The 14,474-nt window shown below is 48.5% G+C and overlaps 4 protein-coding genes across 4 annotated transcripts; 2 read left to right on the forward strand and 2 right to left on the reverse strand.

Moving 5' to 3' along the window:
• Positions 1–2,529: 2,529 nt before the first annotated feature.
• Positions 2,530–4,312, reverse strand: AKAW2_70532A (5'-methylthioadenosine/S-adenosylhomocysteine nucleosidase family protein; the record flags this gene model as incomplete). Its single annotated transcript, XM_041683125.1, has 2 exons — positions 2,530–3,727; positions 3,810–4,312. The coding sequence occupies 2 exons, from the start codon at positions 4,310–4,312 to the stop codon at positions 2,530–2,532; spliced, it is 1,701 nt and encodes a 566-aa protein (XP_041547416.1).
• Positions 4,313–5,102: 790 nt separating this feature from the next.
• On the forward strand, positions 5,103–8,597 carry AKAW2_70533S (uncharacterized protein; the record flags this gene model as incomplete). Its single annotated transcript, XM_041683126.1, has 4 exons — positions 5,103–5,281; positions 5,332–5,540; positions 5,591–5,719; positions 5,776–8,597. 4 exons carry the CDS (start codon positions 5,103–5,105, stop codon positions 8,595–8,597), a joined length of 3,339 nt encoding a protein of 1,112 aa, XP_041547417.1.
• Positions 8,598–10,645: 2,048 nt separating this feature from the next.
• AKAW2_70534S (MCT family MFS transporter) lies at positions 10,646–12,230 on the forward strand (the record flags this gene model as incomplete). Its single annotated transcript, XM_041683127.1, has 4 exons — positions 10,646–10,895; positions 10,997–11,103; positions 11,166–11,749; positions 11,801–12,230. The coding sequence occupies 4 exons, from the start codon at positions 10,646–10,648 to the stop codon at positions 12,228–12,230; spliced, it is 1,371 nt and encodes a 456-aa protein (XP_041547418.1).
• Positions 12,231–12,342: 112 nt separating this feature from the next.
• Positions 12,343–14,366, reverse strand: AKAW2_70535A (Zn(II)2Cys6 transcription factor; the record flags this gene model as incomplete). The annotated part of the gene is made up of 2 exons (XM_041683128.1): positions 12,343–13,431; positions 13,491–14,366. 2 exons carry the CDS (start codon positions 14,364–14,366, stop codon positions 12,343–12,345), a joined length of 1,965 nt encoding a protein of 654 aa, XP_041547419.1.
• Positions 14,367–14,474: the final 108 nt, after the last annotated feature.

The following is a 14,474-nucleotide window of genomic DNA, read 5'->3' on the forward strand; positions in this document are numbered from 1 at the left end:
ATTGATCTTTTAGTAATTGATACTAGATATAGAGCACTTTCTCATCACGATAACTAAGTAGAGGTTTAGGCCTGTCTTGAACTCGTTCACGCAATGCGCACTATCACAGCTCTACTCAGAGGCATGTGTAATTACTCACTTCTACCATTGACCTCCGTTGTTGCTCTTGCTATTTCACTTAATTTATAGGTTTAAAGTGTAAATGAACCTTGAATATTTCTTCTTCCTCTGTTACTTACGCCTATTTTGCGGCAGTGTTCTACATGTAGTATTCTTGTATTATGAATGATTGGTTATAAGAAGAACGGAAGAGGTCCCCTACTGTTAATAGATGCTAGCTATACTATACGTGTGGTAAATTTGCAGAACAGGAAGGTGCATAGGAATTATCTGACATATCCCCCCCTATATTGCCCTCTATTGCCTCCTATTACCCCATATTGCCCCCTAGTACCTCCTATTACCCCATATTGCCCCCTAGTACCTCCTATTACCCCATATTGCCCCCTAGTACCTCCTATTACCCCATATTACCTCCTATTACCTCCTATTACCCCATATTGCCCCATATTGCCCATATTGCCCATATTTCCCATATTTCCCATATTGCCCATATTTCCCATATTTCCCATATTGCCCCATATTACCCATGTGTCCCTTGTTTCCCCGACATGCTCTATTTCACCTACTTCACATATTTCTTTTTCTTTTTTCTTTCTTCTTTTTTTTTTTTTTTTTTTTTTCCCTTTTTCTCTATTTTCTCTGTTCCTCTTATTGATTACTTCGGTTATTTTACTCATCACATACACATATTGTACTTTTATTACCACAACATTCTAATACGAAATGCCGTCCCTCTTGAACTCTGAACGGATGATTTGATTTAACAAACACGGTTGAGTGCTGCGATTTGCGAATCGGCAACTGACCAAATGATTTGTCCGAGATCACTCTAAAGATTTAGCACCGATTTTGACTACTTAATTGACAAGGCTTCAAGCACGAGGCCACTTTCACACACCGCCCCAATTCCAGCCTCATCAGTGATCATCCAATCAACCACAGCTGGCTATCCAAATATTGATAAAACAATCATTTGTGATTCTCATATACGTCAATAGATAGTAAATGGCCTGCTATGGGAGCTACCAGAGTAAGGCTCATCTAATTATACACAATAATATACTACGGCCAGCGGCGATACTATCAGGAGATATATCAGACCTCTGACACTGATTTGGATTATCTGTATTGTTATTACCGACCCATGCTGCTATTACTGTGTGGTTGCTATGGTCTTCATGATGGTTTAGGCTTCTGTCTCTTTCATCAACATACTCAACAATTACAGATGTAATTCGTGAGGTTTTAGTGGAGTACAAACTATTATTGCTATTGAATCGATATTTTTTGACAGTCTTTCAGCTACTATTTGGTTATCATTAGTAACATAGGCTTAGTGCTTAGGATTAGACATTTCTGTTCAAGTCGGACCCCCAACTACGACACCAGAAAGATACGCATCAATAGCACTGGTCTTAATTTACACTACCAAGCATCAAAATACAAATTAGAATAGAATAAAATAAGAAGCATGACAATAAAAATCAAAAAGCAAAATACATACAACAGAAGGGATTCGCTGGTGGTCACCCACCCAACTACTAACCTCCCGGCGTGTGGCTTGAGTACGGCTGAGCGGACGGGAAGCCCTATTTTCCACACCCTGTGGTCGTATGTACTGGAATTAACATCTTCTTGACCTATCAGCATCACTGAAATTAACAGCTGGGGACTGAAGGAGAATAGAAAAATTATCAGTTGTGTTGAGAGAAGAGACAAGAGAAAGAAGGGGTTCATCGCCACCTACGATATTGTTCATGGCCATAGACGGTCAATACCGGAATGCGCGTAATAGAAGGAAGGAACGCCATCTCGTATGCTTTTATCCTGTCGCTGTATTTGCACCCGCAGCTTGCGGCTTTTATGCCCATCGACTGCCGTCTGATGCCTTCCATGCGATCTATATCGCGGTATGGGGCCGTCCGCTTCTTCTTCGACTGAATAATAAGCTTTATTCCGAGGCAGAGGGGAAGTGGAAGCGGGCGTAGGGGAATAGATGGGGTTAAAGGTACTATCGCTATCCCTAGAGAGAACCATGAGACAAATCCAATAGAGTAGGCGGGATTAGCTAGCGATCACCTTTCCAACTATAACCTACTGGCGTGTGGCCTATATGCGTGAACTAGGCTGTCAGAAACAAAACTAGTACTTATATGTGTCCTTCACGTCTTTCGTGAGCGACCTCTCCGAGTCCTCGACCCCGTAATTAAGAGATCTGTTGAGAGTGGTCCTAGATCAGCCCAATCTGGGAGAGGACCTCTTGAAACTTGAGTGTAAATCAAGCTTTTATTATAACCTCCATGATACATGATGCCCAATACACCAACCAGAATATAATCAGAATATAACAGGGCTAATGAGATAACATACATCATTATCCTTCCTCCTTCGGTATTTTTTGTCTCGTTAGCACAGCCTCCGAGTTGGAACCCAAGTTTCTAAGAAGGCCTTCATACAAGCAGCGGCAGTGCCGGCAGCATAGGGTTGCCAAGCCTTGGTCTTATGCGAGTCTGCATAGTCGCTCACACCCTTGATAATCACATGTGGTATGTTGTCGGAGATACCTGCACCCTCCATCTCAAATGCAATAATCCCCTCTCTTGTTGCGATAGAGTCGCGGCGCATTCCGCTTCTCATCGATGTATCGCCAGATGCAATGGCACCAAAGTGGACATGAGGCTTGGGACTGGGTTGTTCCAGTCGCCGACGTGAGACAACAATGTTAGACTCCGGTTTATATAACACATCCTGTTCAGCGCCAGGATAATGATAGTCTTCCTTGAACTGAGGGTGACTTTGAAGAAAGCGAAGATGGGCACACATAGCATGATGAAGTGACGCAAGACCGCGGCGATTTTTCAATTTTGCCAGGTGTGCACGTATCTCAGGACTAGGTCTGCCAAGCGCTTCGAGAAGGGTGTTCCTGCGGACAAACTGGTCTGGGTACTGTCTCCCAAAGTCGTACTGGATGACGCCATCACCGATGATCACATCGCCCAGTATAGTCTCCTGATCAGTATTAGTGAACGGAAGAGCCCCGCAGACGCCTACTACGAGGGCCAGTTTCAGGTTTGGAAAGCTCACTCGGCAGTGAGCGGCAACTGCTGCGGCGCTTGCTTTTCCCATACCTGGCATGTGCACGAGCACGACGTTGTGCCGGCCAATCGCACCGCATGAATATGCGTTAGGGTCACAGGGGTGTTTGCCATATGCGGGCCCATTGTCATCCCAGTAATGGTCAAAGAGGGCATGGACTGCGTCTTGCTCGACTGTCAGAGCACAGATGATAGCAATTTCGAAGTCACTCCGTGAGGTGGGACGCGGAGGTGACAAACTGCCTAGCGTAGCAGCTTCATGGCCGAGCTCAAATTGATCTAAACCTCCATGGGCTGGATATTGCCGCGCTTCTGTCATACGCGATTCTAACTGGGTTCTCGGGGCTGACATCGTATCGAAGTCTGGGATAGCGCGGGAATAAGGACCAGGGGCGAACTGAATGTTTTCGAGACCCCTATTCGGCGAATATCCTGCCTGGACCAAGCCAGTATGATGAATAGCATCATTTCGGTATCGTATGAAATCGTCTGTGAGGTGCTCCTGCCATCTATAAAGAGAATATGTAAGCATAAAGGTCATATAAAGCAATCGCTTTCGCAAGAGACTCCAGAGACTTCAAAGAGACATACTGCTGGTGCATTCCGGCATGTTCATTGGTGATCCGAACAGGAGCCTGACTTCGATCCCTAATGACTGGGCGTTGAAAATCACGATCGCCTATATTTTGCCAGTGGATTGGTTGTTTGGGTAGTTGGGTAGACGGGGGCAGCGGAGAAGATTGGCCAGTGTGCCAAAGAGCAGCTGCCGTGTTGTTTGGCACGTAGCTGAGACCAGCATTTGAGATGTAGTACTGCCTGCCAGTCGGTGTGCCATAGACACCCGCTGCCGGAGAAGGGACATCTAAGATGGTGTTTCCCCTGACATTTGCTGTACGATAGGGTGGTGCAACACAGTTATGCAACAGCTGTGCTGATATGGATTCGGGTAGCAGAACTCCATTCAGGTCCCTATGAAGATTCGGCGGTATGTTGACGAATGGCTGTTCCCGGCGCTCAAGTAGAGTAATGGGAGGGTTCCCGTGGTAATAGGCGTAATAATTGTCTCGTACAGTGTTGGTCGTGGACCATGGCATAGTGAAAGAGCTACTACGGAAACTAGAAAGTTTCAAAGTGATAGGGGGAAAAGCAATTTAGAAAGAGTCAGGAATTGGAACGGTGTGTGTCTTTCGGCCAGATGTATACATGGCTTGGGAGGTGAGATTTATTATATGTTTTCGAAAAATGGTGAGCCCAAAAGTCGTCTGCGCACTGATGGGTTTGATGTGTCTAGAAGGTCAGGGGGCTTGAAATTCCGATCAAAGTGAACATTTGGGAATGGACTAATCAGCGCATCAATTGAAGACTCCATAAAAGTGCGGTGATGTGTTCGATCGTATCGTTCACTGTATTTTCTCCTAACTTGCTGGCGTATATACAGTTCTAGGCCATCTAACCGCCTCCAGGATATGCGACGAACTAAGGTACCGAGTACGTGTTGCTGCTGATCTCCAGGGCTCCGGCGTTAGTCTCTATGAGAACTGGGGAACTAACAAATCAAGGCTACAGTTTGGTGGATGAGGACTTCGGAAGCAACCAATGAGACTCATCAGACCCCTGTCGAGAGATATGAGTGAGAACTTCGAAACCGGCCAATGAGACCTATCGAAGAGCATGAGTGAGAATTTCGGAAGCAGCCAATGAGAGCTCTCAAAAGATGAATGAGAACCCGTGAACCAGCCAATGAGATCTTCTACGCTCCTGCGCCACACCTGCGGGCATGCCCTGTGCGTTGGTTAGATATGAAGTTGCCTGACGCACGACAAGGCTGAAAAAGCTGTGAAAAAGCAAAGTTTGGGACCTTCGACTTTGGCTCTTAAAGCCTGCATGCCCCCGCGGGACCTAATCATCAATCTCCCCTCAACCTTGGTGAATGTGTCAATAAACATGGCCAACCAGAAATGGGACAGATACATGAGCGAGATCGAACGACTATATATCCACGAGAACCAAACGCTGGAAGACGTGATGAGCTATATGGAAACTCAGCACTCGTGGAAGAAAAGGCAAGCACAATTCACTATGTTTTGTTGCATCGCAGCTGACTGGAGATTAGCAAGGCATCATACACTAGACAACTCAACAAATGGGGGTTTAGAAAACACTCCGAGTCCAGAGATGATGAATGGATCCTGAAACGAGTGGCCAAGCGGAAGCGAAACGGAAAGGAGAGTGAGGTCTTTATAGATGGAATTCAGCTCCATCCGAAGAAGATCGCCAAGGCAAAATACGGAAAGGGCTTCGTGTCAACCATATCGCAATATGGTAAATTAAACATCTGATCCCATCTGAGCATGGAATTGACCAATATCTAGCCCCTTCTCCAAAGACCCCCGAGGGTTATCTCGTAACAACTCCGCAAACGACCGGCATGTGCCTCTCTTGGAGCAGCTCTTTGCCCTGGCTGCGGTTCATGAGCTTCCTTGATCCCCCAACAGAAAAAGGTGAGATGTGTTTGACACGCACACGAACTTGACTGCTAATATAATTTTTTTTCCAGCACCTTCCTTGCCCTCCTCCTCTCTCTTCGTGGACTCAACGCGTTCAGGAAATGTCACCAAAGACGCCAGTTTTGAGCTAATGCGATGCTTGAACTCGCTGGTACCCTGGAATAAACACAAGCATCTCGGGAACATCTACAGTGGGTCACGTACATTAGCAGCTCTGAGTATTCTCATGCCAGAAACGGAGCAAGGACAACTTGATGGATTGTCAACAAATCTGAGTACCTTGAAATCAGGGCTTAGAGATCATTTGAGTGTCGTGTTATACCTCATCTCAAATAACCTAATGCCCCCAGATGAAGATTTGTCCTTTGAAGAACAAAAGCAACGTGATTCCAGATTGATTTTAAGTCTGCTCAAAGATAGTGGCTGGGGTGATCCGGATCATCTCAGAATTTTGCTATCAACCCGTGAGCCCACCGCCGAATCTATCGCAGAGAAAGTGTTTGAAAGTGCACTTTGGATAGGTGACTTGGATATTGTTGAGAATATGCTCCGGTCTGGCATGAGCGCGGATGGGTTGATTGAGGTATTGACAGAAGCGGCCGACATCTGGTTCTTGACTCCTTTGCAATTTGCTGCTCAGGAGGGGAATATTCGCCTCACCAATCTTCTGATCAGGCACGGTGCTGACATTGAACATGGCCTTGCGAATAAGGTGGGTAAAACTGCTCTGTATTTTGCCATTACAAGCGAAGACTTGGCGGTTGTTCGGGCGCTACTTCTGCAAGGTGCAAAAGTGACAAGAGAGTGTGCCCGTGCAGCGATGGAAACCTGTTACTCTTATCCGCAGGCACTTGATCTGGTTAGGGAGATAATCGACATATACCTTGAGGAGCATCTTGCAGCTGGACGCAATGATCCAGGTCTCGTTGTTCCAGCGGTGGAGTCGAAAAATGCGTGGATTGTTAAACATTTCCTTGACAGAGGTGCAAAGCTGAATGGAAGTATCACGCCATCATACTACCTTGGTCATGAAGGGCGGGATATCTGCTTGCTGGGCTTTGCAGTCATGAATATGGATGTTGATATTGTCCGACTTCTTACTGACTCTACTGTTGGCGCAAACGGACTTTGTTCCGGGCCGCAGTATATGTTCCCATTAACCCTAGCAGCTATGAAGGGCACAACTGAAATAGCGCGAGTTCTACTTGACTCAGGCGCTGACGTCCGAGCTGCCGACAAGGGAGAAAAGACACTACTCGAGTATGCCGCACGGAAGAGCAATTTGATTCTTTGCCAGATGTTGATCACGCATGGGGCCAAGGTTGACAGAGAGCCATGTGATGCGCAAAAGTCGCCATCAGCTCTCATGACTGCAATCCAGGAAGATGATATGCTCATCGTTGAGCTTTTGATCAACTCAAACGCACGATTGAATGATCGCTTCGAAGCCGCTCCAGGTAGCGTTCTTGCTGCCGCTCTCGAAGTTGGAAATGATGCGGTGATCGACAAGTTGATACATGCCGGTGCTAGATACGTTGGAGTTAAGATGAAGAAAATCGGGAATTTGCAGACTGCCATCCTAATGAAAGAGAAGGGAGTATTGGCAAATGTCCTCTTTTCGTCCGGCCGTCAGATTCTTGTAGCTGCTATATTAGCGGGACATGAGAACTTAGCATACTTTTTGCTCCAGAACGGCGCCCATAAAGAGCACGACGCCCGGTATCCCTTCTCCACCTCAGATCCGATAACCCCTCTAGATGCGGCCACCAGAACAAATAACATAAGACTTATACAGGCCCTTCTGGAGCATGGTGTTGCGGTGACAGACTATGCTCTCACATATGCGATACAGAGGCATAGTGGACTTTTATCAATTCTACTAAGAAGCTTTTCGGGGAGGGCCCCAACAGCGGTGGCAGCTGCGTTGAGAGAACCTTCAATAGCCGCGTTAAAGTTACTTCGAGAGGCAAACGTGGACTTTACAGGAGCATTTCGGCCACTTGCAGTTGGATCGAGGCTTAACAGGTGGAGTCAAGTGTGGGAGGATGAGGTCAAATCCGTACTTGAAGTGGCGGTTGATTGGGACGCCGAACGCTCTCATTTCACATTCCTTCTTGAGTGGGCAGCCGCGGCTGGGATACCGTGGGAGCCAGAACTTGTGTCTCGTGCTTTGATCAGGACAATACTATCGAACGAACATGGCCGGCTGGCTGAGTTGATGCAACTTGACTTTGATCTAAGTTACGATTATTGGCTGGTTTCAGAGGAGTTTAGTTTTAATCCTCTTCAAGCTGCCGTCAAATCACAATTGGTGTGGGTCGTTCGTGAGATGCTGATGAAAGGAGCCGATGTCAATTACTTGGGATACGGTCCCAGAAGTCGTACGCCGTTACAACTCGCTGTTGAGAATGGAAACATGGAGATATTCAATCTTCTCCTGCATTACGGAGCAGATGTTAATGGTCCCGCAGCTGGGGAAGGTGGTGCGACCGCTTTACAGATTGCGGCCATACGTGGATTCATCGGCATTGCTCAGAGACTGCTTGACCTCGGCGCGGATGTCAATGCAAAACCTGCAGTGAAAGACGGGCGCACGGCTTTAATGGGTGCTGCCGAACACGGTCGAATTGATATGTTGCACCTGCTGCTTGATCGAGGAGCACTCATTGTGGGAGAGCATCGGTTCTATTTTGATGAAGCCGTGAGGCTGGCGAAAAATAATGGCCATTATGCCGCATCAAGGCTCTTGATTTCTTTTGAGGTCTCGCTTGTAGCAACCGGAGATTTCGTCGAGGATGGCGCTGAATATCCTGCTCATGTCGCAGGGGTAAGTGGCCATCCGCTGCAAATGGCCCTTCGGAGACCTGCGTGAAGGAAATCTCAAGGCAAGGGCCATAGTGTAACGATATATCGATCTGACCGCTTGAACAGGACTTCGATAACTATATCCAGAACTGGTGGTAGTTTCTTTCACCCAAACGATCATCTGTGTCAATCTATCTTAATTGTTTTCTCATTCAGGACTCCCAGTCACTGAACTCTATGTACAATAAATGAAGACTGCGCTTTCACCAACGCCTTGAGGGCAACCATGGAATGACGATACCGTTTGGGGATGGTTGTCCGTTGATGCATGTCCCGCCATCGACTTCGTTGATGTTGCTCTCTCTCCCCCTGTCCCAGGTCGTCACACATCTACCATGACTTGAACCAGATACTCGACAGCTTTCTCTACTCGTGGAAAGCCCTGCGCCCTGCCAATTCCCACGGAACAATCCAAACGCAATTTCGTTCCTCCATGGTACCGCCGCGTATGCATACAGGCCGGAAACCCCTTGAACGAGGTCGACTTGCGCGATTCAAAACGTACACAAGTTGACATTTTCCTCAACTCGGCCCGTTCTACTCTAATTTGGGATCGAACGCCGATACGCAGTGCATCTAGAGCGCACGAGCGGTATTGCTTCAGGCTTAAGAGCAAGAGAAGTACCTTGTAGATGTCAGGATTTACAGACTTGCGGGGGATGGGGTTTGTTGATGCTTCTTGGTTTCTCGGTTACTTCATTTAGACAAATATGACTTCCTTGTGTTTGGGTAGATGAACTGGCTAAGATTCCCTTGGCTGTACACTTTGGCCCATTGCCTCTTCGTAGCATTTGGTCGTAAGGCCCATATGTTGCTACCAGTGAACAGCAAAGCGAACGGAAAGCAACAACAACATAGATAGGTTCGCGTGCCTACAAAAACTCAGGCCCTCACCTTAATGAATTGTTCGGTTCATCCAAGGCCACGTATAAGAAACGGGATCCCTCAGCCGACATTGCTCCTGCCCTGCTATATCTGGCGGCCAATCCAGTCCCCATAAAATTCTAATCACAAACACTTTCGGCCCCCTACCTTGAGCCTGAAATATGTGACTTAAGTAGAACCACGCATCGCAGACTAAGCAACTATTGTTCTTGTGAGATGGACAAAACGCCCAAGAGACAACATTTCCAGATCACAGGAAGGCGAGCAGAGCGATCTTAAACGATTAGATGAGGTTAGATTAACATTCCAACATGGCCTTCGATGCATGCACATAAACCCGCAGCGACATGTCACATTGCGGAATATTCTCCCGAAAGCATATCATTGTCGCCGATAATTCTCCGACATCACCTCTTCCTTCAACTATACCTTCTTCAGTTGATAAAGCTCTCTCACATCTACTGAACTTTGGTATCGAATGAATGATCCCTTTCGCACTGGACGGCCGGCGACGAGCTGGCTCCACGGTGCTGGCACCATGGCTGACATCAAGTCCGATAGGACCGACAAAACCGACAAAACCGACACCAAGCACCAGCAGCGAATGGCTCCAGAAGCGACCAGTCAGCCTCCAGTGACTGCACAAGCACTGATAACAAAGGAGAGCCCCCCTAACCCACGAACGTGAAGTATGCGATATCCCAGCCCTATACCTACCACACCCTCTTTGTACTTTCCGCCCCCACCCACACAACACAACCCTTCTGCCCAAATCAGCTTATCTATTTCCCAGTGATCGACAAACAATATACTCTATACAGGTAGTAGCTTAGTCTCAATGCACAAGGCCAACCAATCTCACTCCATGAAGGAAGGTAGAAAGACAATCACCCCCTAATCATCGGATCCGATCCTCCCCTCCGAGCGCGAGACCGATAAAGCCCGCGGAGACGGTCGTTCGTGAACGTCCGAGCCGCGCGGAGCGTCAGTCAGCTCAGCTCGGCTCAGCTTAGCCCTATTTATTATGTATTTTACTTAAGATAGGGTGATTTCTTACTTGGGTGATCATTAATAAATAGCGACTTACTTTTGGTTTTTCCGCTCATTTAAATCTATAATATTCATCTCACCGGCGCTGAAAACGCACGAGCGGAAGGACAGCAGGATATAATGGCTCCTTCCCATGAAGCAGCTATAAACGCTCATCCCGGTGATGAATACGAGAAAGATGATCGAAATTCTCAAAATACCCTACAGGAGTCAGATCTAGCACACGACACAGAAAAGCAAGCGCCGACTCAACCTCCGATGCAATCGCCGTGGGGAACGGCTGATCCCCCGCCTGATGGGGGATTTGCGGCGTGGTCGGTGGTGCTGGGGGCGTGGTGCGCGTATTTCTGTACCTTTGGGTGGATTAATAGTATGTTTATTCTTTTCCCTTTGCCTATTCTGTGTTGGTCTATCTTGCGGGAAAAGAGAGAAAAATCTGGCTTGTTGCTACGTACATGCTAATAAGTACAGGTATTGGAACATTCCAGACTTATTATGAGACGACGCTGCTCAACGGGTACTCGACGAGTACCATCGCGTGGATTCCTTCGTTGGAGGTGTTTTTCATGTTTTTTATGGTTTGTCTATTATCTCTACTCGGTACATATTGAACATCTGAGAATGATCTGACACTCTATAGGGCCCCATCGTCGGCACGCTGAGCGATAGACTCGGTGCTCGCGTGGTCATCATCGCAGGCTCCTTCCTCCATGTCTTTGGGCTCATGATGACCTCCATTTCTACGGAGTATTACCAAGTCCTGCTGTCGCAGGGTGTCTGTAGTGCTATGGGACTGTGTGCTATTTTCCAGCCATCCATGAGCTCCATTCCCAGCTGGTTCAACAAGAAGCGCGGCGCGGCGTATGGAATCATCGCTTCCGGGTCAAGTGCCGGGGGTGTGATCTTCCCTATCATGGTAGACCGGCTCATCACTCGTGTTGGCTTCGGGTGGGCGATGCGCATCGCTGCTTTTCTGATTCTGGGGTTGCTTGTCGTGACTTGCCTTACTGTGAGGTCGAGGATCCCGCCTATGAAACAGCAGATGGATAAGGAGGCCTTTATGCGGCCGTATAAGGAGGTGAAGATGTTGTTTCTTGTTTCCGGGTTTGTCCTGTTGACTTTCGGCGTGTTTATTCCGATCAACTACATGGAGACGTCGGCCATCGCGGATGGGATGAGTACAAATTTGGCGCAATATCTGGTTCCGATACTGAATGCTGGAAGGTGAGTGGTTGACTATGCACCGAAGATGATTATTATGCTAATGGGTTGTAGTCTCTTCGGTCGAATGGGAGCAGGTGCATTCTCCGATAAAGTCGGGCCATACAACATCTTTGTCGTGGTCTGTTCACTGACGGGTATCCTGGTCCTCGCGCTCTGGATCCCTGCGACTAATAACCCCGGAAACATTGTCTTCGCAGTCCTCTTTGGTGTCACTTCTGGCGCGTATTTCTCTTTGTCCGCTGCCCTGGTAGCGAAGATTGCTCCGCTCCGGGAAATGGGTTACTGGACTGGCGTGCTCTTCCTGTTCGCGTCAATTGGTGCCTTGACGACCAACCCTATCGCAGGCGCAATTTTGCAGCGCGATGATGGGTCGTACACGGGCATGAAGATCTATTCGGGCGTCTTTCTGTTGGCAGGCACCGTGTGTGTCTTGATGACTCGTATTCGTCAAACGGGCTTGGTGCTCAAGGCGAAGTTCTGAGTGTTTCCCTTTTGGCAATGTTCTGACATTGTCTGCTCATGTGTTTTGGTCTTTCTTGTGAATAAATAATGTGTATATTCTTATGGCTGGATCGACCTTGCCAAGCACGAACTCAAATTTGAGTATCCATCGAATGCTCGAAGCCCGTTATGTCGACACTCTGCATTAAGCCAGTCCAGTCCGGGAATCCAAGGACGCCAATATCCCAATTCACAAAGTCGAAGAACGACTCTACCATTGGCGCCTCCACTTGGCTGGTACCTGTCGGTTGGGTCTCATCGACCGAGCCTGCGGCCTGCTCCACAGCCACCTGCATCTGTCGAATATACAACGCCTTGTCACGCAAGCGAGTAATTATTGCCCACTTTGGCCCCGGATTGGGCCACAACGGGTCCTTCTCGGTGAGGTCAAAGACCAAGTTGACTGCTCGCCATGCGCGTTCGACGTGCACCCCCAGTGGATACACACAAAGGTGCCACAGAATGTACGTGAGGAGAAAGTAAGGCATGAATGTAGAAGAGAGCCAGCGATATCCGCGGAGAAGCGCGTCCGTAAACATTTCATTGGTGCGTTCGAGGGCTTGGCAGGAGATGTCCAGGGTTTTGGTCTGCAATTCACGGCGCTCAGCGACCGGTATCGAGGTGCTATTTGTCTGGAGAGCTTTCTGGTTCAGGTACATTTCCATTTTTAGCACTAGAACCTCCCCTAGCAGCATGCCGTGTCGCTGGATCGGAATATTTGGGTCGCCATGTTTTGTATAGGTATTGTATACGTGCTCTTTTGCTTCCCGTACTATCTCAGCGGGATCCTTTCCAGTGACTTTCGTTGTCAGTGTGCGATGCAATTCCAGGCGCTTTTCGTTCACTACTGTCGTGATCAGGGATGCTGTCATCTCCGTCCAGCAGTCCTTGGAATCCGGCGGCACCATCGCCGTAGCAGAAAGGTCCTGGTCATCGATATTTGCTGGAAATGCGGTGTCGTAGACCTCTTCGCCGCTATTGACACCAACCCCATGATCCTCGACCGCGCGACTGTCAGCTGTACAAATGTGCCACCAGAGTCGGCGGCGCAGCTCACATTCCAGCGGAGTCAGCTTAAAGTGTCTCCCGTCACGGTGGAGACCAATGGACTGTGCTGCCCGAATTACCAACCCTCGCATCGTCCATCCAGAACGTCCGCTATTGTAATAACGTAGGCACATCTAACATACCGTGTCATGAGCTACATCGCACATAGAAATACTAGCCATCTGATTCTTACCTGGTAAATACTCATCGCTTGCAGCGATGTTAGGGTGGGAGCATCCAGAAAGTTCGACTGATAGAGAGCCAGTTCCAGCCCTTGCTGGTATCGCTTGACTTCTGATTGCCTCTGTTCATGTGCTGGGTCCTCGGCAAGCACACTTGTTGTGGCCGCAAAGAAGATGGCAAAAAGCAAAGCATGGAGATCAGGAGGCGCGGCCGCCGGCTGGTTAATGGCTGCAAATACCCGTGGCTGAGTTGACGGAACGTGAAGTATCTTGATTATCGGGTCAATGCGATTCAAAAAGGTTTGCCAGAGCTGTGTCGATTGCCACTGACACGGGTGCAGTGCATAGAGATGTCCTTCCTCCACAGAGCGACTGACAAGGAGACCTTCCGCTCTGAGCGTGAGTGGTCGTCTGGAGCTGCTGGTGTCGCTCTTCGGCGTCCCAATGGCAGATTGAAGCTCTTTCTCGTCTTCCAAGACTCGGGACAAGAGTTGTTCATTGATATACCGGCCGTCCTCAACTAGAAGGCCGTCGTGCGATGACTCCGCCGCCGCAGTTGTGCCCGTCGGAGACGGTTCTTTGCTAGATGGGGACCCCGCATCTGGTGCAGAAACGGCCCGTCCGTCTGTCACTTCGTGCTGAAGGTGAGGCAGCGATCGGGTTCCAACTAGAGCCGCGATGGAGCGCTCAAGTGATTCCAGTCGGGCGATGACATCAGAATTGTGTACTTTTGGAGGCCGACGCTTGACGCGATTGGGGCCGGGGTATTGACAGAGCACATTCGCTCGTATACAAGCCCCACATGGAGAGCTCTTATCGCAGCGGACCTTGCGTTGGTGGCAGCGCAGGCAGGACCGTTCGACGTTGTAGCGGCGTGCGGATTCCATGGCTACGCTTGTCTTCTGCACGCTGCAAGGGGGTCAGGCTTCGATTGTGTAATGCCCGACTGGCTCCCAGAGATGAATTATAGCAGATAAAAACCTAGGAAGCGACTC

Source organism: Aspergillus luchuensis, chromosome 7 (genome assembly GCF_016861625.1).
Source record: "Aspergillus luchuensis IFO 4308 DNA, chromosome 7, nearly complete sequence".
Classification (NCBI taxonomy): Eukaryota; Fungi; Ascomycota; class Eurotiomycetes; order Eurotiales; family Aspergillaceae; genus Aspergillus; species Aspergillus luchuensis.